The sequence below is a fragment of the Perognathus longimembris genome, chromosome 25 (genome assembly GCF_023159225.1).
Source record: "Perognathus longimembris pacificus isolate PPM17 chromosome 25, ASM2315922v1, whole genome shotgun sequence".
Classification (NCBI taxonomy): Eukaryota; Metazoa; Chordata; class Mammalia; order Rodentia; family Heteromyidae; genus Perognathus; species Perognathus longimembris.
The window spans coordinates 13,512,719-13,539,436 of NC_063185.1; the positions used below are offsets into that span (position 1 = coordinate 13,512,719).

Genomic DNA, 26,718 nt, shown 5'->3' on the forward strand with positions numbered 1-26,718 from the left:
AGTCCTGGGGCATGGACTCAGGGCCTGAGCACTATCCCTGGCTTCTTTTTGCTCAAGGCTAGCACTCTGCCACTTGAGCCACAGCGCCACTTCTGGCCATTTTCTGTTTATGTGGTGCTGGGAAATTGAACCCAGGGCCTCATGTATACAAGGCAAGCACTCTTGCCACTAGGCCATATCCCCAGCCCCCTTACATTATATTTTTAAGCTTACGGCCTGGAGATATCCATCAGACATAGTGTGCCTGCCTAGCATAAGACGTGGGTTCAATGCCCAGCTTAAGCATGTACGCGTGCACATATACACACACACAGTTCACTGTGAAAAATATGGTAAGGGAAGGGGTGACATTGTCCAAAAAGAAACGTACTCTTTACCTGACTTATGTAACTGTAACCCCTCTTTAAATAACCTGTATAATAATAATAAAAAAAGTCATGTTACATTAGCAGCACTCTTACACCTGTTTGCCACATCCGTCCACTCCATCAAGAGCAAGTGAGTGGCACTGTGGCTCAAGTGGTACAGCGTGAGCCTTGAGCTGAAGAGCTCAGGGACAGCAGCCAGGCCTAGAGTCAGCCAGGCCTAGAGTTCAAGTCCCACAAGAGACAAAAAAACACAATCAAGAGCAAGTGGTTTGTGTAAGTACTGTACCTCTATGATGTTCACACAACCACAAAATTGCCTAAGAACACATTTCTCCACATTTCTCAAAACACATCCCTGTCGTTAACAGATGTGACTGTCCCTTGTAACCCGCAGCAGCCACACACTCTCAGTGAGGCAGCTGTATGAGTGAAGGTAGGGGAAGGGGGGGGGAGGGGGGAAGGACCGTTGCCATTTACTCAGAACAATTCTTTCTATACTCTGCAAGCAACCCAGACCTTCAGCACTTGTAGAAATGGTCTGTGAACTTTCAATTTCATTTTGTTAAATAGACTATTGAGACTTCGGTACTACATTGAGAGGTTAATGATTCTTTTGAATATATATTTCTAACTAAGATTGTTTATGGTGCTGGTCCTTGAGCATCTCATTGTTTTTTATTGTTCAATCATTTATTTTTCTTTTAAAATTATTTAAAATATAATTTTATTAAGGTGCACAGAGGGATTACCATTTCATAATTCAGGTAATGAGTACATTTCTTTTTGGATAATATAACCCTTTTCTTCATCTATCTCCCGGCTGTTTTTACTCAAGGCTTGCATTCTACCTCTTGAGCCACAGTTCCACTTCTGGCTTTCTGATGATTAAGAGAAAGAAGTCTCACAGACTATCCTGCCTAGGCTGGCTTTGAACTACAATCCACAGATCTCCACCTCTTGAGTAGTCAGGATTACAGGTGTCAGCCACTGGCATCTAGCACTAACATTTCTTGAAACAAATGATAATGGAGACACAACATAGTAAAACCTAAAAGCAGTACTAAAAGGGACATTTATAGCAATCATTGTCTTCATCAAAAAAAATCAAGAATGGAAATGGTGACTCAAAGTGGTAGAGCACTAGCTTTGAGCAAAAAAGAGCTCAGGGACAGCACCCATGCCCTAAATTCAAGCCCCATGACTAACCGAAAAAAAAAAAAAAGCAAGATGTCAATCTATCACTATCATCTTAAAGAACTGGGAAAAAAAGAAACCCAAAATTAGTTCAAGTAAAGAATAAATGAAGATGAGATGAAATGGACATAAAAAGTAATATACAAGATCAGCAAGAAAGTATTCTTGTCTCATTTCAGGATGACATCAAACATAATGGACTAGATGGCTTCAAACATACTAGAAATCAAGTTACATGGCAGTGGCATCAAAACAGACATGAGTGGTGGCAAACACAGATAATCCCAATACTTGGGAAGCTGAGGCAGGAAGATCATAAATTCCAGGAGAGCACAGCCTGGGTTACATAGTGAGACACTATCAAAATAAAACATCCCAACAACAACAACAACAAAATAAGCCTGGTAACACCAGACACAGAATAAAAAGCCTAAAAGTAAACTCACACATCTATAGCTCACTGATTTTCAACGAACATGCTAAGAACTGGCAATGGAAAAAGAAGTCTTAACCAGTCCAAGAAAAACTGGATGCCCAAATGCAGAAGAATGAAACTATTAGTAGTTATGAAAATCAACCAAAATGCTAACAAGATTTAAATATTCCAGGTGTGGTGGGTCACATCCATTATTCTAGCTACTTGGAAGGCAGATAGGTAGGTAGGGACTGCTGTTGAGGTTAACCCAGGCAAAAAGCTAATGAGACCCCCATCTCAACCAATAGATGAGTATAGTAGCATGTTTCTGTCATCCCAGCTATATGGAATGATCACAATTCCCGGCAAATCTGGGGGAAAAAAAGTTTATGAGACCTCCATCTTAACAGAAAAACCTAGATATGGTTGAGCACACTTGTTTTCCCAGCTAAGACAAGAGACAAAAATAGGCAGATTATGCTCTAAGCTGTCTGGACAAAATCTGAGACCCTATCTCAAAAATAGCCAGAGCAAAAAAGAATAGAAGCATATTTTAAGCAATGAGTGATTGGGTAGGAGGTTCAAAAGCCATTGATTCAAATTTCAATACTGGAAGAAGAAAGCTTCTAAATAAATTATGAAACTATGAAACACAAAAACACAAATATTTGAGGACATTGAAATGGCCAAGAACTTTATGAGTAAGACCTCAAACAAGAGGAAATAGAAGCAAAAATAAACGAATGGGATCATTAAAACCTTCTGCACATCAAAGGGAAGAGTAAAGAGCCAACCAATAGAAAATATTTCCCAAGTCCACATCTGACAAGAAATTGATATGCAAAATATATAAGGAATTCAAAGAGCTCAAAAGCAATACAATAAACGAGCAATAGCCCTAAAATTGTTATTTTCCAAAAGAAGGCATACAAATGGAAACAGGCTTGTGAAAAATATGTTCAACATCATTAGCCACCAGGGAACTAGAAATCAAAACCACAATGAGACACCACTTCACCCCAAGAAGAATGGCAACTGTCAGAAACACAAAGGATCCAAAGTGCTAACAAGAAAGGAAGTGAGGGAAAGCAGCCCTGCATACCTTCGTAGAAATGGAACTCAGTCTTTATGGAGAACAGTATGGTGGTTTCTCAGGAAACTAAAAAAAAACCTACTACTATATGGTCCAGTAATCCCACTACGGGGTATGTACCTAAAATAAATGAAATCAATCTTCTCAACATGTGCACTTCCACATTAATTGAAATGCTATATTCACAACAACCAAGAACTAGAAACAATTTAAGTGTCTATCAAATGATTGTACAAATTGTGACTGATACACAATGCTATACTATTCAGCCCTAAAAAGTTTGGGAATGTTCCATCTTCAACAATATGGCTGGGACTGGAGTCCATTCTGTTAAGTAAAATAAGCCAAGCCCATGAAGACATCACTACCAAGTATCACAACTACCATCTAAAGAAGTTGGTCTTTGGGGCTGGGAATATGGCCTAGTGGCAAGAGTGCATGCCTGGTACAAATGAAGCCCTGGGTTCGATTCCCCAGCGCCACATATACAGAAAATGGCCAGAAGTGGCGCTGTGGCTCAAGTGGCAGAGTGCTAGCCTTGAGCAAAAAGAAGCCAGAGATAGTGCTCCGAGCCCTGAGTCCAAGGCCCAGGACTGGCCAAAAAGAGGAAAAAAAAAAAAAAAAAAAAAAAAAAAGGAAGTTGGGGGGCTAGGGATATGGCCTAGTGGCTAGAGTGCCTGCCTCGTATTCATGAGGCCCTGGGTTCAATTCCCCAGCACCACATATACAGAAAATGGCCAGAAGTGGCGCTGTGGCTCAAGTGGCAGAGTGCTAGCCTTGAGCAAAAAGAAGCCAGGGACAGTGCTCAGGCCCTGAGTCCAAGCCCCAGGAGTGGCCAAAAAAAAAAAAAGAAGTTGGTCTGTGAGAAGCGGAGAGTAGAATGGTTGTTAGCAGAGGCTGGGGACACTGAGAGGGAGGGGACTGGGAAACATTGATAATAGGCACTAAGTTATAATTAGATAGGAGATGGTCTGCTGTTGCACAGTAGGGAAAGTATAGATAATGATAGCATCCTTTTTTTTTTAAGAGCTATAAGAAAGCATTGTGAATGTTTTCACTCAAAGAAACTAAGAGAAATTACCCATTTGAATATTACATAATGGACACATGTTAAAACACTGCATGGTACCCCATAAAAATACATGCATATATATATATCATATATATATATCTTATTTGGTGTTACTAGGTTTGAACTCAGAGCCTCCTGCTCCCTAGACAGAGTCTACCATGTGAGCCACTCTTCAGTCTGGATAAGTACAGTTTTTAGGTATTCATATAAAAAAATTCCGCCCAGCCACAGGTCGCTCATGCTTATAATCCTCAAAAGGCTGAGAACTGAAGACAGCAATTGGAAGCCAGCCCAGGCAGGAAAGTCCATGAGACTCTTACCGCCACTACTAAATTACCAAAAAAGCTGGAAGTGGCACTGTGGCTCAAGAGATAGAGTGCTAGCCTTGAGCAAAAAGAAGCTCAGGGACAGTGCTCAGGCCCTGAGTCCAAGCCCCAGGATTGGCAACAACAACAACAAAAATAATAAAGTTACAAAGTAAGATTATTTTATAATTAGCTATTTAAAAATAGGGCAGTGCAATATTGCTGTTCTAAAGACTGAAGCAGTATCCTCAAGTGAACATCAAAGCTGTAGACAAACACAGAATTTCACTCCATTGTTTTTCTCATCCAGGAAAATTGGCAAAACCGATTATAACACACTTCTACGCCTGAGCCCAGACCTTGGTTTCAAGCACATTTACCACCAAAAGGAACCATGTTTCTTGAACAAACAGCTGATTTCAGTAAAGTAAGGAGTAAGTTTGGAACATCTTTTTATGCAATAACAAAAAAAATACTGAAAAGACTAGTGGACCTGTGTGAAAAGCACTTGACTTTGCAATGCTCCCACTAGCTAAATATGGGACAATTTAACAAAGAATGACAACCTTGAATACAAAATATCTCTGAATTCATGTGATTAAAAGGAAAAAGAGAGGGGCTGGGGATATAGCCTAGTGGCAAGAGTGCCTGCCTCGGATACACGAGGCCCTAGGTTCGATTCCCCAGCACCACATATACAGAAAACGGCCAGAAGCGGCGCTGTGGCTCAAGTGGCGGAGTGCTAGCCTTGAGCGGGAAAGAAGCCAGGGACAGTGCTCAGGCCCGGAGTCCAAGGCCCAGGACTGGCCAAAAAAAAAAAAAAAAAAAAAAAAAAAGGAAAAAGAGGATGAAAGGAGATGGCAAGTGGAAAGTTTTTTTTTCTTTTTTTTTTTTTTTTTTTTTTTTTTTTTTTTGTGTGTGTGGCCAGTCCTGGGGCTTGAATTCAGGGCCTGAGCACTGTCCCTGGCTTCCTTTTGCTCAAGGCTAGCATTCTACCACTTGAGCCACAGCACCACTTCTGGCTTTTTCTGTACATGTGGTGCTGAGGAATCGAACCCAGGGCTTCATGCATGCTAGACAAGCACTCTACCAATAGGCCACATTCCCAGTCCAGAAAGCTCTTTTACAGAAAACAAAACAAATGACAACAACAACAGCAACAAAAAACACAGTACATGTAGAAGGAATACAGAATCAATGACATAACTAAACCAACTCCCAGGCCTGTAACACTCCCAAGTTCTATTTACAAAAACAACAACAAACTTAATGTGATAAAGCCTTTCTATTTTAATTGGATATTCTTAAGCAGCTAAATTAGAACCAACTGCCTGTTCTACCTGAAAACAAACTAGAAGTTATAAAACAAATATGGGGCAGGGGGCTCACAGCTATAATCCTAGCTACTCAGAAGACTGAATTCTGAGAATTTCAGTTCAAAGCCAATCTAAGGTGACAAATCCAAACAACTCACTTCCAACTAACCAGTAAGAAGCTGGAACTGGAGGTGTAGCTCAATTGATAGAACCCCAGCTGTGAATGAAAAAGTTGAGGGTACAAAACCCTTAGTTCAAGCCTAGTACCAGCATATACACATACACACATACAAATCCCAAAACAAAACCACATACATAATGCTATTAATAAATCATTTATTAAGCACATATATTTCTTGTCTTTTTTTTGTTGGAGGTGGTCATAGTGCTTGGGGGCTGTCCCTACATACACTCTTTTTTTGCTCAAGGCTAGGGCTCTACCACTTTGAGCCACAGCTTCACTTCTAGTTTTCTGGTGGTTAACTGGAGACAAGAGCCTCAAAGACATTCCTGATGAGGCTAACTTTGAATCCTGATCCTCAGATCTCAGCCTCTTGAGTAGCTAGGATTACAGGTGTAAGCTACTAGCACATATATTTTCATTCTACATAAAACTTGAGAATTAAAAACTTCCATTAGGCTGGGGATATGGCCTAGTGGCAAGAGCGCTTGCCTCGTATACCTGAAGCCCTGGGTTCGATTCCCCAGCACCACATATACAGAAAATGGCCAGGAGTGGCGCTGTGACTCAAGTGGCAGAGTGCTAGCCTTGAGCAAAAAGAAGCCAGGGACCATGCTCAGGCCCTGAGTCCAAGGCCCAGGACTGGCAAAAAAAAAAAATTTTTTAATAAATAAATAAATAAACTTCCATTAAATTAATGAGTTATCTTAAATTACAATCGAACCTCAAATTCCCTGGGGTTGGATACAAAAATTCATGGATGCTTGTTTCTTACACAAAATGTGTAACTGTATAGTACTTGCATTTAATCTACCTATGCCTCCCATATACTTTATGAGAGGGCAGAGAGAATCTCACTTTGTTGCCCAATCTGGTCTTGAGCTGCTGGATTTAAGTGATCATCTCTCCTCCATCTCCTGAGTGAATGAGACCACAAACATGCCCAAATACTTTAAATCATCTCTGATTTAAAAACTTAAAAATCCGGGGCTGGGAATATGGCCTAGTGGCAAGAGTGCTTGCCTCGTATACATGAAGCCCTTAGTTCGAGTCCTCAGCACCACACATATAAAAGGCCAGAAGAGGCGCTGTGGTTCAAGTGGCCGAGTGCTAGCCTTAAGCAAAAAGAAGCCAGGGACAGTGCTCAGGCCCTGAGTTCAAGCCCCAGGACTGGCAAAAAAAAAAAAAAGAAAAGAAAAACCTTACAAATACAAATACATGATGCTATTAAGAAATCATTTATGAAGCACATATATTTTCTTTTAAGATATTTTAAATTGACTTAAAGTAGTTGGAAGATTAGCTATACCACCATAAAAATGTTCTGTCAATCATTGATATGCTGTACTGTTAAGAGGAATGATGATGGGGGAGAATGTCTTTAGTACTGACACAATTTTTCCCTTGAATATGTTCAAACCTTGGGGGTTTCACATGTGACAGACAAGTATTTCATCAGTGAGTTACATACCCATGGTTAACTGAATCCAGATATGAAACCTGTGGCTACACAGAGGCCAACATCATAGAGCACAACCAAGACATGACTAAACAGGTGTTGTAAATGCACCCATGTCACATAGTATCAAAAGTTCCAAGTTTAACAGGTAGTTTAAAGTCCACTGTTCTGGTGAAGGGAAGGCCAAAGGGGTTGTTTTACTGGACTAAGGAAGTCAGAGGAGTCATGTGGCCTTAAGCAAGACCTTTTCTGTCTCCAGGTTCAGTTCCTGAATCTGTATGAATGTAATTTAACCAGCTGACTGACTTGCTTCCCACCACCACCACCACACATACACACACACACACACCCCTATAGTATGGCTTAAAGTGCTTTGTTCACAAATACCTGCCATTTTCATGTCCTACCCAATTATGCTCAATGTCCCTGCCATCTGCCAAAGTCCTGAAGCCCTCCATTTGCCAAAGTAATGAAGAATGTGTCTCACTTTTAGATGGACACTATAATCAAACAATACTGCTTATTCTTCCACAACAATTTTTTTTTTTTTGGCCAGTCCTGGGGCTTGAACCCAGGGCACTACTGTCCCTGAGCCTCTTTGTGCTCAATGGTAGCACTCGACCTATTGAGCCACAACACCACTTTCAGCTTTTACTAAGTAGTTTCTTGCAGTTAAATTAAGAGTCTCATGGACTTCCCTACCCAGGCTGGCTTCAATAGTAGCTAGGATTACAGGCGTGAGCTATCAGCACCCAGCTTTAGAATCTTTAATAAAGTAGTTCATTCTTTTATTCACAGCCACGCTTTAGTTTAATCAGGACAGGCCAAGGTAAAAAACCAGTGGCAACCAAAATGCCCAGAGCCCACCATCAGTCTAACCTTCCATGGCTCCTATAGTGGCTCCTCCTCTTTGGAGGGAGAGCCCTGAGGGGAAATTCCTCAGCCTCTTAGAAACAGAACCACCTGGTGTCAAAACTCCTGGACAACCCTAGCTTTTCCTCACTCTGGAGATTTCCAACACATGTAAAACAAGGTACTTGGAAAAAAAAAAAAAAAGTTTTCTGATAAGGGGCCTTTTTAGATGTAACACTCCTTGTACATCCAATAGTGTTTACAAAGGAGGGTCCAGGGGCTTAGAAGCATAAATACACTCTTTTTTTTTTTGCTTTCCAAGGAACCCTCTGAATGTACATTTGCTGTGGAAACAGACAACAGAATCTTTGTTCAGCCACCCTCAGGGACATACAGTGACTCACTCAAAAATGACTCAAAGTACAATGGTACCCTTTTGCTGGCTCAGAAACAAATGAAACATCTACATGTTTACAGTTAAAGACTATTATTTTAAATTCTCAGACTAACGAATGATTACAAAAATACTAAACTTGACCTCTGTTTTTCTTCAGTCCTATCTGTCCTGCTGGCTGTTGGTTGGGGGACCAAAAAAAGACTTAGTTCTTTAAAAAATGTATTGCTGATTTTAAGTAGGCATTCATTATATTAGCACCTACTTGAGCATGAAATTTTTTTCCCAGCAGAAGTTTTAAATTATCTGGTGAAAAAATGCAAAAATTAAAACTGACATTTATACCTCTGTTTTCTGCACTGTTTTGAAACTATGCACTAGTTCCTGATCCAAAATAAAACTTAAGTTTCCTTCATCTAATTGTCTCTCAAGAGCTGCCAGCTAAAGCAATATATAATTTATTTTATGCAACTTGTAGTAAGAGAAAATAGCAAAATTTGCAAGCTTCATCTCCTCCCCACCCCCACCCCAGCATTTCAAATAGTAGACTGGTAAAAACTGGTGTATTTCCCACATTGGTTTTCTTTGTGAAGTCATTTAGTCTATAAATACATGATACACATTGGGAGATAACAGCAATTATAGCACAATAATCACTATGATAGAAGGTGAAAAGGTATCCTGGAAACAAAGAGGAGTAGAAAAATAAGGAAGGATGCACAAATCTACTGTACCAGGGATAAGATTTCCGTGCAGAGCTAGAATGTGCTAAGAAGAGGATAGGGATCCAGACAGGGGAAATAGAAATAGCAAGTGAATACACATGACTCATGTTCACAGAGTATTATTCTGAAGACACACTGCTAATACGTTACATTTATTATCCCATTTACTCCATATGGCAAGCAAAAAAAGGTGGTTTTGTTTTTAGGCACTTTCCTAAACTCACTCAAGTTTTCAGTACTGGACCCCAGATTTGAACTCAACTCATATGAGTAAGAATCCCATGATTCACTGGGTGTGGTGGTTTGGTGGCACTCACTTGTAATCCCAGCACTTGGGAGGCTGAGGCAGAAAGATGGCAGATTCAAGGCCAGTCTAGGCAACATACTAAGTCAGGACTGTTAGGTTTTTAAAGTAGGTAGCCGGTAAAGGAGAACACCATGCGGATTAGGACGTGACCTCAGGGAAAGGGGAGGTAACTGCCTCCAGGTCTGCAAGTTACCCAGGTAACTGGGTGGAGACTTAATGAGGTGGGGGCATCTGCATGGAGCCCTCAGGGAGAGGACCTAACAAGGACCAGCTGGACTACACAGTGAGAGACCCTGTATCACATACAACAAAATAAACCCTCTCAAGCCCAAAGCCCCAGGGCTTATAAAAGTACACTGTACAATTCCCAACCCATATAAAGCAGAGACAGGAGAGAATGTAGCACAATGGAAAACACTCGTCTAGATGAGCTATCGTCATTCAAGAAGGTACAGGTTCTAATTTAAGAAATGAAAAGTGAACATGAGTATTTAAGTGAGCATGGGTGTTATTTCCAATATCTACGGCCTAGCTGAGAAACAGTGTAAGTATGTTCACAAATATAGTTGTATGTCACTCAGAAACGCCATCATAAGCCAGTTGTGTCACCATGCAAATATTAGTGTGCCATATGCGAACTAAGATGGTCACTCAGCAATTCTGCATATAGAAACCCTGCCACTTGCGGAGTCTGGTAACTTGACACACGAATGTACTTTGGAAGGTGGGGACTGGTAAGGCCCAAGTATCAGGCAGAAGATCATAGAGGACCTCGTATTTTTCCTCTTCCTAACAGAACTAAACTCATAAATGGTTTACTTGCTAACTGCACTTTCTTGTGTCTCACTCTTCAATCCACTGCTGAAATCATTCTAACAAGAACAATACCAAGTATTTACAAGTCCTCACTTTTCTTCAGCTGTCCACAAAACATTAGTGAGTAGTGACTTCTTTCTGAAATCCCTCCTCTAACAGCACTCCTCAGTCCTCCTAATCACTACCATCCCACAAACCATCTTTATCTTGTGCACCAGGGCTTGAGCAGTGCCTCAGGCCTTCCCTCAAGCTTTCTTACAAAAGGCTGGAGCTTTATGGTCTGAGCCACACCTCTACTTCCTGTCTTTTTGCTGATTAGCTGGAGATGAGTGTCTTGGATGTGGCTAGCATGGAAGGGCAATTCTCAGATCTCAGCCTCCTGAGTAGCCAGGATTACAGGCCTGTGGGAATCACCAGTGCCCAGTTCCCATCCTTTTCATATTGTAGCACACCAAAGATCTATCCTTGGCCCTTTTACATTCTCACTGTTGCATTTTTACCGTAAGCATTCCTACCAAGCCTAAGATGTGACCTATAACCCATATACTGTAGACTCTCAAAATCATTCCCATAGTCTGGGTTAGACATGAAGCTCTAAATGCTTACTGAGCATCTGTGTCCCCAGTAGGGGACTTAGCAAGCTCTCCAAAGCTGAACCAATTGACACTCTTCTCCTGGATCAATCTTAAGAATATACTATTATTTATACAATTCAGAAATATAAAAATCGTGTGACTGCTGTTTTGTTCTGACACCCAACCCAAGAAAACAGCTTGCCAACTTTGCCACAGACTTTGCCCTGGCCCTACTGCAGTGCATCTAGGACAATAGCAACATCTGGGCCTGAGAAGCACTTACTCCAAGATTAGGTCTAGACAGAGTGAGACAAAACAAAAAGGTAAGCCAAAATCAGTCAGAAGCTGAAGTGAAAGGATGAGCAGATTAAGACTAAGGAAAGTTCCTGGAAAGAGGATTCAAAGTCCAGTCCAGAAGGGAAAGTGCCTCACAACCCTCATGGCTGTCAGAGGGAATACACACAACGCCACTCAAGTGAAATTCAAGACCATGAAGAACAAATCCACAGTGATAGAAGCAGAAGAGTAGCTTCCCTTGGGGAAGGACACTGACAGAGAAAGGTTAAGTTTCTGGAGCACTGGTAATATTCTATAATCTTGACTGGAATCCATGCAATTAAACACATATGCAAAAAGTAATCTGTCTGTACACTTAAAGAGTATGCAGGCTTTGCTAAATATGTTTTATACTCAATTTCAAAGTTAAAAAAAGTTTAGTGGAGAGCAGACACTCTTTCCAATCAATGACCAGGCTGGTCACATTTGACCTCTTTATTATCTCATTATCCCATCTGTTGCTCATACTGTAACCAAGACACCTGGACAACTGCAGGCACTTCTTTAAACAAAGTATCTCAAAGTTCCCCTATTATCTTTATATAGTCAGGAAAAGTCTTACTTTCACAAGGAAACACATATGGATTTAGACAAAATGTTGTATGTTCACCCTCTATATGTACCTATAAGCCTCCCTGCTTCTAAAAGTCCTTCCTCACACACAACCCTAAATACATCTTCAAATGCTCAGAGTAATCTAAGTTCATCTAACTTCCTCCTGACCCTGTTTTTTTTTGGCATGTCAACAGCTTCTTTTCCATATAAGCATGATAGCTTATATTGTTCATCTATATGTAGGTAGTCGGAAACTGGTGAACTGGTTCAAGCACTACAGCACCAGCCCAACCAGTGTGAGGTTCTAAAGTCAAACCTCAATACCACCCCCCACATATGTTATTTAACTTATTATCATCTACTTCTCAATCCAACCCAATGTCAGAACCACTACAACTTATTTTGCTTTACTAATACTTCCTGGTGCCCAGAACAGTACCTTCAATGGGTAGGTTTTCAGTAAGTACAGAGCTTATTTATAACAGACCTTTAAAAGTCATTGGCTTTATACAACTACATAATAAAAAACTTTTTTCAAGTGCATTGAGACACTAAGGAGCTTCTGAAAACAGAAAGTTGTGAGAATTTCATCAAAATAAGTCATCACTAGGATCCAGGCTTTCATTTTCTTCAACATACACTTGTACCCCAAATTCTAAACTCATTCAAAAGGATAGCCAATGAATCAAGTGGTTAACATGTTATGCTGCTAAATGAAAGGGATCTATTTTATGTAGCCAGTCGTTTAGTGTTCCTTTGCACGACGCTGCTCTTCCAGTAAAACAATACTTAAACACAGCACATACTACTAGCAACTATAACTGCACAAACAGTTTAGCTTTAAAATATCAATTTCAAACTAGGTAATTATGCCATTAAACAAAGAAATGGAATTTGCTATTGATTCATTTAGCCTAAGTAATGTTTAAAAGTAAAACCTGCAGTGTACATCATAAACCTTGCAAATTAGCTAATGATATGAAAACTCTGGGAGAATTCTACTCTTCAAATTGACTGCATTCACTTAGCTTGCAGTAACTCCAAGAGTCACTACTGGGAAATTTAAGACACATGGGATTATAGATGCAAAGAGAGAAAAAGTGGTACATTTTGCCTTGTTCGAAGCACAATTCAGGATCTCCGATAACAAAGTTTGACCTGTCACAGCTTTAGTTACGGCTTTAAAAATGGTCATGTCCCAAAAGTTGGGCCCAAAGTTCCTGGAACTTAACTATGCAAAGCACTGTAAAACTGAAACTTAGGTGACTGAGCAAGTATCATTTCAATGACTGTAATTTTAAATGAGACAAGCCATTCACACTGGCGTTATTCTCATTTCGGTTGACGAAACACACCACTGGACATAGAAACTTCTCCAGGAAAACCATCTCAAAAAACTCCAAGTACTCTCTCTAAGAAAGAAAGGAGACCCAAACAGACTCACAGGGTTTTGTTATTTGCCTGAAAACAAACCTTCTGGGCAAACGAAAACAGCTGATGCCATTACCACTCACTAAGGAGGAAAAAAAAATGGTATCCAATCCTGAAGTCCTGTCAACTTTCCACTGAACTGACAGTATGGGGGGGGGGGGGGGGGGGAGGGAGCCCCTAAGACACCGCCACCTGGGTGCTAGGGTCTGGGGTGGGTTTCGAAAGCTCCCAGTGGTATTGGTGAAGTTATCTTTGCCATCACTTACCACGTCTACCTCGGGCGAACTTCCCTGAGTTCACATTTCGCCTCACTCAAGGAAACACTGGGAAGTCACCGGGAAGCGGGCGTGTGCGGGACGCCGGCAGGAAAGGCAAGGCGGCCGCCCTACCGCACCGGCCGCCCTACCGCACCACCGCCCCCCCCCCCCCCCCGCGCCACCCCGGGCCGGGGCCCGGAGACACGGGCAGGTGCGAGTTCCGGCTCCGGCCCGCGGACGACAGCCGCCCCGAGGGTTCCCGCCGCGGCCGCACGTCGGGTGTGGGGGGGGGACTCCCCCCACCCACCCACCCAACCCTCCCGCAGTCCCTCCGGGTGCTCCCGGGGTTTCTCACCTCAGGCGTCCGCTCCGGCGGCTTCTTCCTCAGCGCCTGCCGAGCGCCGGGGTCCACGGGCGAGTTCATGGCCGCCTCCGGCCGGCCGCCCCCCCCACCCCCACCCCCGTCACCTTCCCACCCTTCCCCCTCTCTAGCAGCCCACCGGACAGCCCATTTCACCTCTCGTCGGGGGGAGAGGGGGGTGTGTTGCCCTCCCGACACACGCAGGGAACCCCCGAGCTGTCTCGAGATTTAAAACACAACACGGCACATCCACACACAGCCGCAAAGCAAACAAACTCTTCGCAACGCCCGCCCTGGGCCCACAGCCCACGCGCGACTGGCCAGAAAGAAGCCCGCGCGCGCGAGGGGCGGGGAGGGAGGGCGGGGGGAGAAGACGGAGGGGGAGGCGAGTGCGCAGGCGCGCGCGCGTGAGCACGCCAACGAGCGCCTACGGGTGACGTAAGAGCTGGGGCGGGGCCCTTACGATCTTTTCCCAGCCCTTTTTTGTGGGTTTTTTTTTTTTTTCTGGATACATCGCGAGACTTTGCCTTTGACCTCCGTCCTGGTGGGGGGCGGGGGAGGAGAGACAAGACTCAAGAGTTGTGGCTTCCGCCTCGGCAGCTTCCGGTGGTCGGGTTGGGGGGGTGGGGCGGGGGAGGCCGGAAACGCCCCCAAAGGGAAAGAACTGCAGTCACATCCGGAAGCGGGTCGGGTCGGAGCGTCGCGCGTGCCCCTTCTTGGAAGATGTACGGAAGCGGAAGCCGCCTTCCGGCGTGGGGGGGGGGGTGGAAATCCACGCACGGGTCTTTCTCTGTAAAGTGGGAGTTCAGCCGGGCGCCGTTGGTGGCTCAGGCCTGTAATCCCGGCTGAGATCTGAGGACGGAGGTTCGAAGCCAGCCCGGGCAGGAAAAGCTCGAGGGACTCTTGTGCTCCAGGGACTCGCCCGAAAGCCGGAAGTGGCGCGGCGGCTCCAGGGGTGGAGCGGACGGTTCTCAAGGCCCTGAGTTCAAGCCTCAGCACCGGCACAAAGTGCCAACCCTGAGGATGCTTTTCTTGTGGAACTCTGAGATTTCAACAGCACGGGGAAGCTCCCACCAACCACATTAGGACTGGGGGGCGGGGACGGGGGTGTGGGGGGGAGGGCGGCCTCCCCGAGTGGATGCTTTTGCATTATTTCTTGACATTTTTGCCGTGTCTGTCGGTCAGGGCGCTTGAGTCCGTGGTGAGTGGTTCATTGGAGATAAAGAGTCTCACGGGCTTTTCTTCCCCGGGCTGGCTTTGAACCAGGATCCTCAGGTGTCAGCCTCCTGAGGAGCTAGGATTATGGGTGTGAGCTTCCAGTACATAGCTAATTTAAGAGAAAAACCAAAAACCGAATAGAAGTCAGTTTCCATTTATTGCTGGTCTTTGGAAGAGAAAACATGCTACAGAGTAGTCAGAGCCCCACCGGGGCATTTTCCACAGTAAAGGTCACCGGCAAGCATTCTGGAACCTTTGCTCAGTGTCTCATTGGTACACAGGTGGGTGGGCTGCATTAGTCACTCGGTTCCTCACTTGTCTTGACCATGGGCGGGTGTCCTTTACACTGTAAAAAAAAAACCACACCTTGAGGGCTGTGACCACTCTTAGTGTTTTCACAGCAATGTGCATAGTTAGCTAGTGATTTATGGTGATGGCATGCTTTTCAAAGAAAAACTGATTCACAGTGACTTTTTAATGGCGTGGTCAAATTGTGGCTCAGTCATTACAAAAATACAGTAAATACAGGGCTGGGGATATGGCCTAGTGGCGAGAGAGCTTGCCTCCTGGTATACATGAAGCCCTGGGTTCAATTCCCCAGCACCACATAGACAGAAAACGGCCAGAAGTGGCGCTGTGGCTCAAGTGGCAGAGTGCTAGCCTTGAGCAAAAAGAAGCCAGGGACAGTGCTCAGGCCCTGAGTTCAAGACCCAGGACTGGCCAAAAAAAAAAAATTACAGTAAATACAAAAAAAAAAAAAGTACAAAAAGGGGCTGGGAATGTGGCTTAGGGGTAGAGTGCTTGCCTACCATGCTTGAAGCCCTGGGTTCATTTCTTCAGTATCACATACACAGAAAAAGCTGGAAGTGGCACTGTGGCTCAAGAGGTAGATTGCTAGCCTTGAACAAAAGGAGCTCAGGGACAGTGCCCAGGCCCTGGGTTCAAGCCCCAGGACTTGGAAATAATAATAATAATTGTGGGAAAATTCTAAGATGTTCTGGCAACCCACTTTCCCATCATTTGTGTCTAGCCAATGGATGTCAAGAACATACCAAAGCTCCGTCTGAATTACAGAGCAATGAGGAGACATGGTTCCCTTCACTCTTTTCTTCTGCCTGACCCCTTCCTACACTCAGCCTCCAATCACTCAGCTCCCATCGAATCTTCAGGTCAAGTTTAGTGACCACTTCACCCCCACCTACTGCATTGGCAAAGACAAGATGATGAAATCCCGGATATCTTTACATCTGTCAACATGACTAGTTGGGACATCACTCTGGCCCGAGAGACACTGACTTAGAGGAAAGTGTATGAGTTCAGATAAGCATGTTAAATTCTCTGTATCCACTTCTCATTAGTAAAATCAATACTCCAATGCTTCTCAGAAACAGTACAAGATTTCTCAAAGTTTGTATGTGTGAACAGCCCTGAAATAACTGATGGTTGTTTTGCAAACATTTGATACTTCCCCTCTGCTTTCAAAACAACTAGCACACTTGGGGTTAAGACGACTGGATGGAGGAGCTGATTTTCACACAATGCAGATGGAGGGAGCACGGTCTTTTCTGAGTCATGTATGGGCAAATCAGTGAGCAAACCTTGGTACCAGGGGATCATTCTGTTATTTAATGGTCATGTTTATGGCAATCTGTTTTGGCTTTCCTTTCCTGTAGGTTTTAGTTGGCTTGGGTTTAGTTTGCATTTGAAGAAATGTTCACTTTTTCATTGTGAGCATAAACGCCTGTGTTTTTCTTTGGTGTTTTTATAAGAATGTTAAAAATTTCTCCCAACAGGGCTGGGGATATGGCCTAGTGGCTACAGTGCTTGCCTCCTATACATGAAACCCTGGGTTTGATTCCCCAGCACCACATATACAGAAAACGGCCAGAAGTGTGGCTCAAGTGGCAGAGTGCTAGCCTTGAGCAAAAAGAAGCCAGGGACAGTGCTCAGGCCCTGAGTCCAAGCCACAGGACTGGCAAAAAAAAAAAATTCTCCCAACAGTATGTGGGGATCACTGGAATAAAGCTTAACAGATTACCTGGTAACCATAAGCTGCCAAAAGTTATTGAGTCTTTAGAGTGTGCTAACATTGAACTAAATTTCTGCCATTCACTGTATCTATTAAGTAGATGCTAGCAATGTGGAAAGATCATATGCCCAGAAAGGCCAAGAATCCAGGTGGTCTGACATTTGAGTTCATACAGTTACAAAGACATGTTAACATAGGAAAGAAAGAAACATTGCCCATCAAATTGACGTGTGTTTATTGCACAAATTTCCCCTAGAACTGGGAGGATATTATAATACAAGTGTGCATCTGAGAAATGTATTCAGAACAAAGAACAAGTATGTACATTTTACATATCCACCATCTAAATAACTTAGAGAAAGCAGAACAATCTCCTAAGACATCTACCAGAAGTAGGCATTAGGTAAAGTTTGACTTTTTTAGTGACCATCCAAACAACTGGATGTCAACGGCAACAAAATGAAATCAACTAGTATGTTTATTGCACTTAATACTTTCAAACTCAAAATTAAGACGTTAATAAATGCTAAGATGCTTAAAATAAATCAATTAGTTTATATGAGAAATTAATTTTAATTCTGTAATATAAAACATCCCTTTTTCATTTCCTGTTCCAATAAACAGGTGTTTTTGATATGTAACACATTTGTCTGTACCATAAGCTGGAAAATTATTTTGAACAGGTCAAAACCCCTTTTCACATTCATCATAATAACCACACTTTAAAAGAAGTAGCAGCTCATTCTTTGGGCTTTGTATAAGGAAAAGAATGATTATGATGAAGGTATTAGAAATTACAGTGGGGTTAAGAATTATAAAACTCAGGAATCCTATAAGGATTAATGATTCTTAAAAAAAACAAAACAAACAACTACAGGCCTTTTCCTTTCGCAGCAAAGCTTCGTTTTGAGAATAACAGTAGCATGAGTCATACACTTAGGAAGACTAGAATGGCTAGACGGTAATTTATTAGATGTTTTAAATAGATAGGGATGAGAATAGATTAAGAGATAGACATTATATCCCTGCTAACAATCTGAGCCACAATAAAATAATGTTAATGGCCCATAGAACTTTTCTAGATTACAAATTTCACCAAATTATAAATTCTACTCACTGAATTCCAAAAGTAGACAATAGAAGAATTCCATTAAATGAATGGAATAAGAAAAATAAGCCAAAGGAAATAGGTCAAGGGAGAACTGGTAGGATACAGGCCAAAATGGAAGCACAATAGTTTCCGGTTTACAATCCATTAAAACAACCATATCTTCTTTGTCTAGTTGGAATTCTCTTGAATAAACAAAGAACAAGGCAAAAAAAAAAAAGACACAGCACTATGAATTTAAAGTTTTGAAGATTAAACCCAGAGAAATTTCCCATTAATTATTAAAAACTTAAATAGCAAGAATGGATGTTATATACTAACTAAATGTATTTAGTAACTGAATAGGCAAGTGGTTTCCTTTTTATAGTCAATCAATTATGATGAAAAGAGTTAATGAAAGATAAACAAACTTTACTTCTAGCATTTAAATGTATCCTTAGACCAGACAAGCAAAGAATCAACTATAATGCAGTATTCAAGTAAACTGAGGTAGTAGAGCATACTGATAACTTTATCTACCCACCTTTCTATTTACATTACTTACAAGAGTTTGGTTCCTTATTAGCCTTTCTTACAAGCAACATTTCACAGTATATACAAAGAGAACAACAAATAAAAAGTGGAAATCTCAGAGGAAAAAAAAAATCAGATTTGAAAGGGAGGAGCTCTTAGTGAAAAGAGGATAATTTTAAGATTTACGAATTGTATTAGTGTAAATTGAGTGTTATTAAGTAGTGAGAGAAATGTTCTTCCCATCTGAATTTAGGAAGGGCTGATATTGAAAACAAGAGCCTGGGCTACCTGAGCACTTTTAAAGAAAATAGTATTTTTGCCAATGCTTTGGTGCAAGTTTTAACACTAATTTTTATTAAATTAGTAAATATGTAAATATTAATGTTCATAAGAATTAGTCCATAGTTACAAATGGTATAAAGTAGTACTCTTATTTTGGGAATCTATATTCCTCAGCCTTAATAAAAAGGTTGGCTTCACATATATTTTAGAGTATGTGAAACAGAAAAGTTATCAGAAAGTAATATTTCAACATTACATACAATTAATATTCCTTGAAAATATTTTTAAAAAGGCATATTTATCAATCTTGTATTTCTACCTTTGATTTTAAAAAATTAGATACATTTGTACAGTTGGGCGGCTGACATACATTTTCACTTACTATTTTGAGTTTGTTCTAATTATCAGGCCATTTAACATACTTTAAGGAACAGCCACGAATTAGTGGTTTTGAAAAAGAAATAAAATAACCAATAATCCATAATCAAGGTTCTACACATTTCTGCAACTTAGAAATAAAGAAATAACACTATGGGTATGGCTCAAGTGGTTGAGACCCTGACTTTGCAAACATAAAGTCTTAAGTTCAAACTCCAGTAATGCCAAAAGAAGAAATAATTAAAAATTAATGAAATTACTATCTTTGAGCCATTCAATCATGAGATATCTGCTGATATTTATGAGTTGTGACAACATTGTAGTGATCACATGAAATTCTTTTTTAGTCATTTTTTTAGAAATTTCTAAGTTGTACTTTTGTTTATCAAATGCTTCCCCTCAAAATTATTTATGGTGTATTTGTTTTACTTAGCCAAAAAACCTACCACCACCCAAAAATCCAGTTAAAAATAAAAAGCCATCCAATGTACATAGAATATGCAATGCAACGCAGGATTCCCTGGAGATGGACGCATTCAGATGGAGTCTAATAGGAAAGAAGTCATCATAAATGCATGTTGTGCCTCCTTCGTTGGTTTCAATTTAAGTTTCCACCAAAGAGAAACTCTGGGCATGTTAAAGAAGTATCTGAGCAACATATGGAGAGTGAGTGCTTGCTACAGCAGCCAAAAGAGGAAGATCACTTGATTCAATCCTGAAATAAAGAAAAGTCAGTTCAAGCTTTCTGTATCTAAAACATGAATCACATAGGCAATAAACCACAGCAGCACTGGGAAAGGGGAATTGAAGGTAACAAAAGCTGGAAACTTTTTCAGGAAGTAAATCTATAAATAATCTGATAACAGTGTTGATGTGGAGGTTGGAAATTGAGAGAAAGATGACAATTTATTTTCATTTTGCATAAAGTTTGGTTACATATACATTATCTTAAAAATGAATTAAAACAAAAAAAAAAGGAATACATCTCCACACACATCTCCACACACAGATAAAACATGCTTGGAGACACATACAAGTACAATGCCCTCCTTTACTCCCAAGAAAAATAAGATTATATCTGTTTTCTGATTTCCCACACAGGAGAAGCATTCTCTAAAAGCCACTTTAGAGCTTGAATGAAGTGTGGTAGTGTATCATACAAACAGACTTGGAGTCATCTAAATCCCTGCCTGGTTCTACTAGTGTGTCATATCTGGTTTGTTAAGTTTATAGAATCAGCCATTTCCAATCTAGAAGCATTGCTTACATGATGCAGGATAACTAACAATTAAGGAAGGGATGGGTGTGTAGCTTAACACTACAGCATGTGCTTATGTAATACTTAGTAGCAGTGCTGGGTTAGATCACTAGCATAAAAAAAATTAAGAAGGGGGTTGGGAATGTGGCTTAGTGGTAGAGTGCTTGCCTAGCATGCATAATAAGCTCTGGATTTGATTCCTCAGTGCACACACAGAAAAAGAAGTGGTGCTGTGACTCAAGTGGTAGAGTGCTAGCCTTGAGCAAAAGAAGCTCACGAACTACTTACCCAGGCCCTGAGTTCAAGCCCCAGGACTGGCCAAAAAAAAAGAGGAAGAGGAGGAGAAATAATACTAATAGCATTTAACACATATTAGGTTCTAAATAATGCTGACTCCTTTTTCCTTCAAAAACACTGAATTTAGGTAAATTTTTATCATATTTTAACTTCTTCAATTAGCATTTCAAGAAATAATTCATACATACATGTTCCAAATAAAATGAATACTGGAAAAGAAATTGCAGAACATAACGAAAGAGGGCTCTTCTAGGCCTTCCAACAATCCTGTTCTTTAGTTGCACTTTATTTTGTATTATGTATGTTTTATTAGTTTTTTTCCTCTTTTCTATTAGTGTTATATTCTATAAAGGAGTTCCACTGGAATGTTTCTTTTTTTTTTTGGCTTCTTTTTGCTCAAGGCTAGTACTCTGCCACTTGAGTCACAGCGCAACTTCTGGCCATTTTCTGCATATGTGGTGCTGGGGAATTGAACCCAGGGCCTCATGTATACGAGACAAGCACTCTTGCCACTGGGCCATATCCCCAGCCCCCCACTGGAATGTTTCTCTACAGGCATATAATGAACTTTGAAAGCATGAACGTACCCAAGGACCACTCCCAGCTCCTTGACATGAACACGCATTTGTCCCCTCAGGTATTCAGACAACATTTTGCTCTTGAAATATAGTTCCTGTAACCGGTCTTCTAGATGCATTACGCACTAGAGTTAAGGAAGAACCAAAAGCAGATCAGAAAATTAGTTACAATTCTTAAAATAATGGCAAGTTTCTACTAAACATAAAAAGGTCTAGAATAGACCTATCAGTGGACCACAATAGCTCAATAGCTATGTACATATGATCATATAAGACGAGGATAAGCAAAAACAACTCCAAGAGACAGACACAGGAAGATTCTATTGTTGATGTTACATTTAATGTTCTAGGTGAATTTTCCTTTGGCATACCCTACATGGTTACTGTATATGATTTTGGTACACTGGATATTGTATACATGCCTGCCTGATCTAGGGAAGGGAAAGAAAAATGAGGATGTAAGATATCACAAGAAATGTACTCACTACCTTATTATGTAACTGTACCCCCTTTGCACAACACCTTGCCACTAAAATTTAATTTAAAAAAATAATGGCAAGTTTCAAAGCATCTTGTTTTTGCCAATTCTATTTCTGTGTATTTCAAGGTTAAAAACTAGAATGCAGTTTGAATGATAAGTTTGTCACTGGCTTATATTAAAGATTAGCTTCTACAATATTTTTCTTATTTTAAGACTGTGGTACACACATACATTCCAACACTGAGGCTTAAACACAGGACTTGGCCACTCAAGTCATCACTGGGACTTAAACTCAGGACCTGGGCACTGTCCCTGGGCTTTTTTTAAATCAAAGGTAATGCTCTACCACTTGAACCATATCTCTACTTTTTTTTTTTTTTTTTTTTGGTCAGTCCTGGGGCTTGGACTCAGGGCCTGAGCACTGTCCCTGGCTTCTTTTTGCTCAAGGCTAGCACTCTGCCACTTGAGCCACAGCGCCACTTCTGGCCATTTTCTGTATATGTGGTGCTGGGGAATCGAACCCAGGGCCTCATGTATATGAGACAGGCACTCTTGCCACTAGGCCATATCCCCAGCCCATATCTCTACTTTTTGCTAGTTAACTGGGGATAACATTCTTGCTGGCTTTCCTACCAGGGCTGGCTTCAAACCACGACCCTCAGATCCCAGCTTCCTAAGCAGTTAGGATTGTAGGCATGACCCACTGGCACCTGGCTGAGAGTATTCCTTTCTAATAAAAATCAGCTACTTAAAACAAACAAACAAAAAAAAACCGCACACACACAAAAACCTCCAAATAAAAATCTATTTTATTACTGGAAAAATACAAATGAATAGATTCTTGGCTGTTTTATGATCTATGCTTTCTTCATAATGCTTGAGTGAGCTGAGAATGGCTTAAGAAAAAATGTTGACTACAGAATGTATAAATTATGAAATACAATACTTTTTTTTTTTTAAACCCAGGGCTTTGTACCTTTACTATTTGAGCCATGCCTGAACCCATCTGTTGCTTTTGTTATTTTCCAAGTAGTGCCAGTGCTTTTTTGCTCAAAGTGGAAAGTCAGCCTCACACACAACCCTCTGACCCATGACCTCCTATGTAGCTAGATCGGGCAGGTACCATCACACCAACTTATTAGGTGAAATGGGAGCCTAGTTTTTGCCCAGGGTGGCCTTGAAATACAATCTTCCAGATCTCTGCCACCCAAGTAGTTGGAATTATAGGTGTGAGTCACTGTACCTGGCCATTAAAAAATTTTAAGCAACTCAGTGGCATTAAGAACATTCACCATGTTGTACAACTACTAATACCCCAACACTTCCAAAGGTTTCTGCATCCCAACTGGAAATTTTATTATGTTTTTAGGGGGGCGGTGTCGGTTGTGGGGTTTGAACTCAGGGCCTGGGCACTGTCCCTGAGCTCTTTTGCTCAAGGCTAGTGCTCTACCATTTTGAGCCACAGCACCACTCCCAGTGTTCTGGTGGTTATTAATTGGAGATAAGAGTCTCACAGACTTTCCTGCCTGGGGCTGGCTTTGAACTACGATTCTCAGATCTCAGGCTCCTGAGTATCTAGGATTACAGGCAAGAGCCACTAGCACCCAGCTCTAACTGGAAACTTTAGACCCTTTAAAGAGCTCCATGTTCCATTTCTCCTCCTACCTCCTAATAAAGACTACTTTATTTTCTATTTCTATTAATTTGATAGGTATCTCACATAAATGAGGTTTTTACATTTGGCTTGTTTCAATTAGCTTAATATTTCAACCATCTTGTAGCATGTATTTCATTCCCTTTTATGTCTGAAGTAATGTACTGCATATACTAAGCCATATTTGCTAATTTATTATCTAATAAAATATATTCATCCTAACTTTTGGCTATTGTGAATAATATGCTCTGAACACTAAGATATAGTTACCTGTCCAGACTCTGCTTTTAATGTTGTGAGTAGAAAAGTAAAAGTAAGTTGCTATGCCACATGGTAATAATCTACACTATATTAAACATGTGGACCAACTGTCAGTCTGCTTCCCAAATCATATGCACCATCTCACATGCCCATCACCAATGTGCAAGGATTCTCATTTCTCCATATCCCAGCAGATACACTGTTTTTGTTTTGTTTTCAATTACAGCTGCCCTCTCCGCCATTCTTGTAGCCATGCATCATAAGGACTGTCGAGTGTAATCTCATTATGGCTTTATTTGCATTTCCCCAATGGCTCATTAGCTTGAATATCTTTTCATTTGCTCATCGGCTATTTATTATAGATTTTCTTTGGCCAAATGTTTAAGTCTTTTGCCTATTTTGAAATTCAATTATGTATGCTTTCTTTTTTTTTTAATTGAATGAATTCTCATTTATATAGGGGGTGGGGGGGCACAATAAAAATTTTACACAAAGGGAAATGCACAGCCTAACTACTTTCAAAATACAGTAATATTGCTCAGGGGGAGGAGGACTCATGCCAGATTCAACCGCCAGCACTCTCTCTCCTCTCTCTTCCTGTCAGTCCTGGGGCTTGAACTCAGGGCCTGAGCACTGTCCCTGGATTCTTTTTGCCCAAGGTTAGCACTCTATCACTTGAGCCACAGCGCCACTTCTGGCCGTTTTCCATATATGTGGTACTGGGGAATTGAACCCAAGGCTTCATGCATGCTAGGCAAGCACTCTATACTAGGCCACATTCCCAGCCCCTATTTTGTTTCTTAAGAACAAAAAGGAGTAGGAGTTCTTTATATACAATTGTGAATCACTTAAAAGGGATATGTTCTGAGTATGTCCTTTGGTTATTTCATCATTATGCAAACATCACAAGGTCACATCACACAAACCTACAAGGTACAAGGCCATCAAGAGACATCAAACTTGAGGAATTTTAACTCCTTTGTACAACTACTTAAAAATAAAAATTAGCCAGGGGCCAGTGGCTCATCACGATGATCAACCCTAAGACACAATCTAATCTTAATTACCTTCCAAAATTCCCAGCTCCAAATAAAGTCACAAAAGAGGTTGGGATCGGGGCAGGATGAACATGTAACTTCTAACACTTTAATTTAGAAAATGATGATGCTAGGAGCACTTTTTAAGAGACATACTAAGAGTTCAAGCCTTGCACATACTTACAAAATTTGGAGACAAGTTGTGCTTATAAAGTTGAAGAGTGGAATGAAGCAGATTGGAAACAAGACTGGAAACCAATACTTCCTTTCCCAATTTATTATCTGTCACTCGTCTCTGGCTGCTGGCCACTTGAACAGTCCATTTATCCATATCAGCTATAATACAGACAGCTTCTGCTATTGGTTCATCCAATACTGGATGCTGAAAAGAAGGAAATTCGACGATGTTAAGCAAGTTTTTAAAAATAAAAACAGCTGGGTGCTAGTGGCTACTAGGTCCTAGCTAATCAAGAGGCTGAGATATGAGGATCATGGTTTGAAACCACCCTGAGCAGGAAAGTCAGTGAAACTCTTATCTCCAATTAACCACCTAAAAACCAGAAGTGGAGCTATGGTTCAAAGTGGTACAAAAAAAATCAGGGACAAGTACTCAGGCCCTGAGTTCAAATCCCACAACCAATTTTTTAAAAAAAGAAAATATTAAAAATAATTTTTAAAATGCTGGTGTCAGTGGCTCATACCTGTAATCCTAGGTGCTCAGGGGGCTGAGATCTGACAATTGTGGTTCAAAGCCAGCCCAAGCAAAGACTCTTATCTCCACTAAACTACCAAAACAAAGTGGTAAGTGGAGCTGTGACTCAGGTGGTAAAGCACTAGCCTTGAACAAAAAAGCTTAGAGACAGTGCCCAGGAATAGCACAGAAAGGAAAGGAAAGAAGCGAAAAAGATAGGAAAGGAAAGGAAGGAAACAGAATGAAAACAGGAAGAAAATGGAATGAAGTAATGAAAATATGCTAAACAAAAGCAGACAAAAATATTAAGTACTAACAATTACGGCAAAAAAAAATCTTTGATAGAAGAGAATAGAATAAGAGCTATATCCCAGGCCTCACATATCCTCATTAAAAAAAATTCCAGGCTCAGGGGCTGGGAATATAGCCTAGTGGCAAGAGTGCTTGCCTTGTATACATGAAGCCCTGGGTTCGATTCCCAAGCATCACATATATAGAAAACGGCCAGAAGTGGCGCTGTGGCTCAAGTGGCAGAGTGCTAGCCTTGAGCAAAAAGAAGCCAGGGACAGTGCTCAGGCCCTGAGTCCAAGGCCCAGGACTGGCAAAAAAAAAAAAAAAAAAAAAAAAATTCCAGGCTCAGATGGTTTCACTGGTGAATTCTATAGCAACAATTTGCTAGAAATAATCCCAGAAAAGAGGAAAAAATACTTTGTGCCTCTTTCTATGGGGATAGTTTAATCACTCTGATATCAAAGGTACATAAAAGTATCACAAAAAAGTCCACACAAAAATAGCCTTCATGAATATAGACTGCCAAATCTATAACAAAATATTAAGTCTTAAGTGACTGCAATCCCTCTGTACATCACTTTTGTAATAAAAATATAAAAATACTGTAAATCAAATATAGCAACATATACA

The 26,718-nt window shown here is 41.0% G+C and overlaps 2 protein-coding genes across 4 annotated transcripts in view; both read right to left on the bottom strand.

Moving 5' to 3' along the window:
- The window catches only part of Rapgef6 (Rap guanine nucleotide exchange factor 6), a 137,801-nt gene extending 123,446 nt beyond the window's left edge, over nt 1–14,355 (bottom strand). The window contains exons 1-2 of one of the 2 annotated variants that reach the window (XM_048334011.1): nt 14,124–14,355; nt 14,007–14,089 (exon numbers count right to left, since the gene is read on the bottom strand). In XM_048334011.1, the coding sequence (XP_048189968.1) occupies nt 14,007–14,075 (69 nt within the window). In that variant the 5' untranslated portion in view covers nt 14,076–14,089; nt 14,124–14,355. The other variant, XM_048334012.1, reaches the window with a different exon arrangement.
- Nucleotides 14,356–17,477: 3,122 nt separating this feature from the next.
- Fnip1 (folliculin interacting protein 1) overlaps nt 17,478–26,718 on the bottom strand; it is a 58,517-nt gene continuing 49,276 nt past the window's right edge. For both annotated transcript variants that reach the window (XM_048334016.1, XM_048334015.1), the window contains 3 exons: nt 25,291–25,488; nt 21,683–21,798; nt 17,478–20,255 (listed from right to left, as the gene is read on the bottom strand). In XM_048334016.1, the coding sequence (XP_048189973.1) occupies nt 20,177–20,255; nt 21,683–21,798; nt 25,291–25,488 (393 nt within the window). In that variant the 3' untranslated portion in view covers nt 17,478–20,176. The remainder of the gene's footprint in view (nt 20,256–21,682; nt 21,799–25,290; nt 25,489–26,718) is intronic.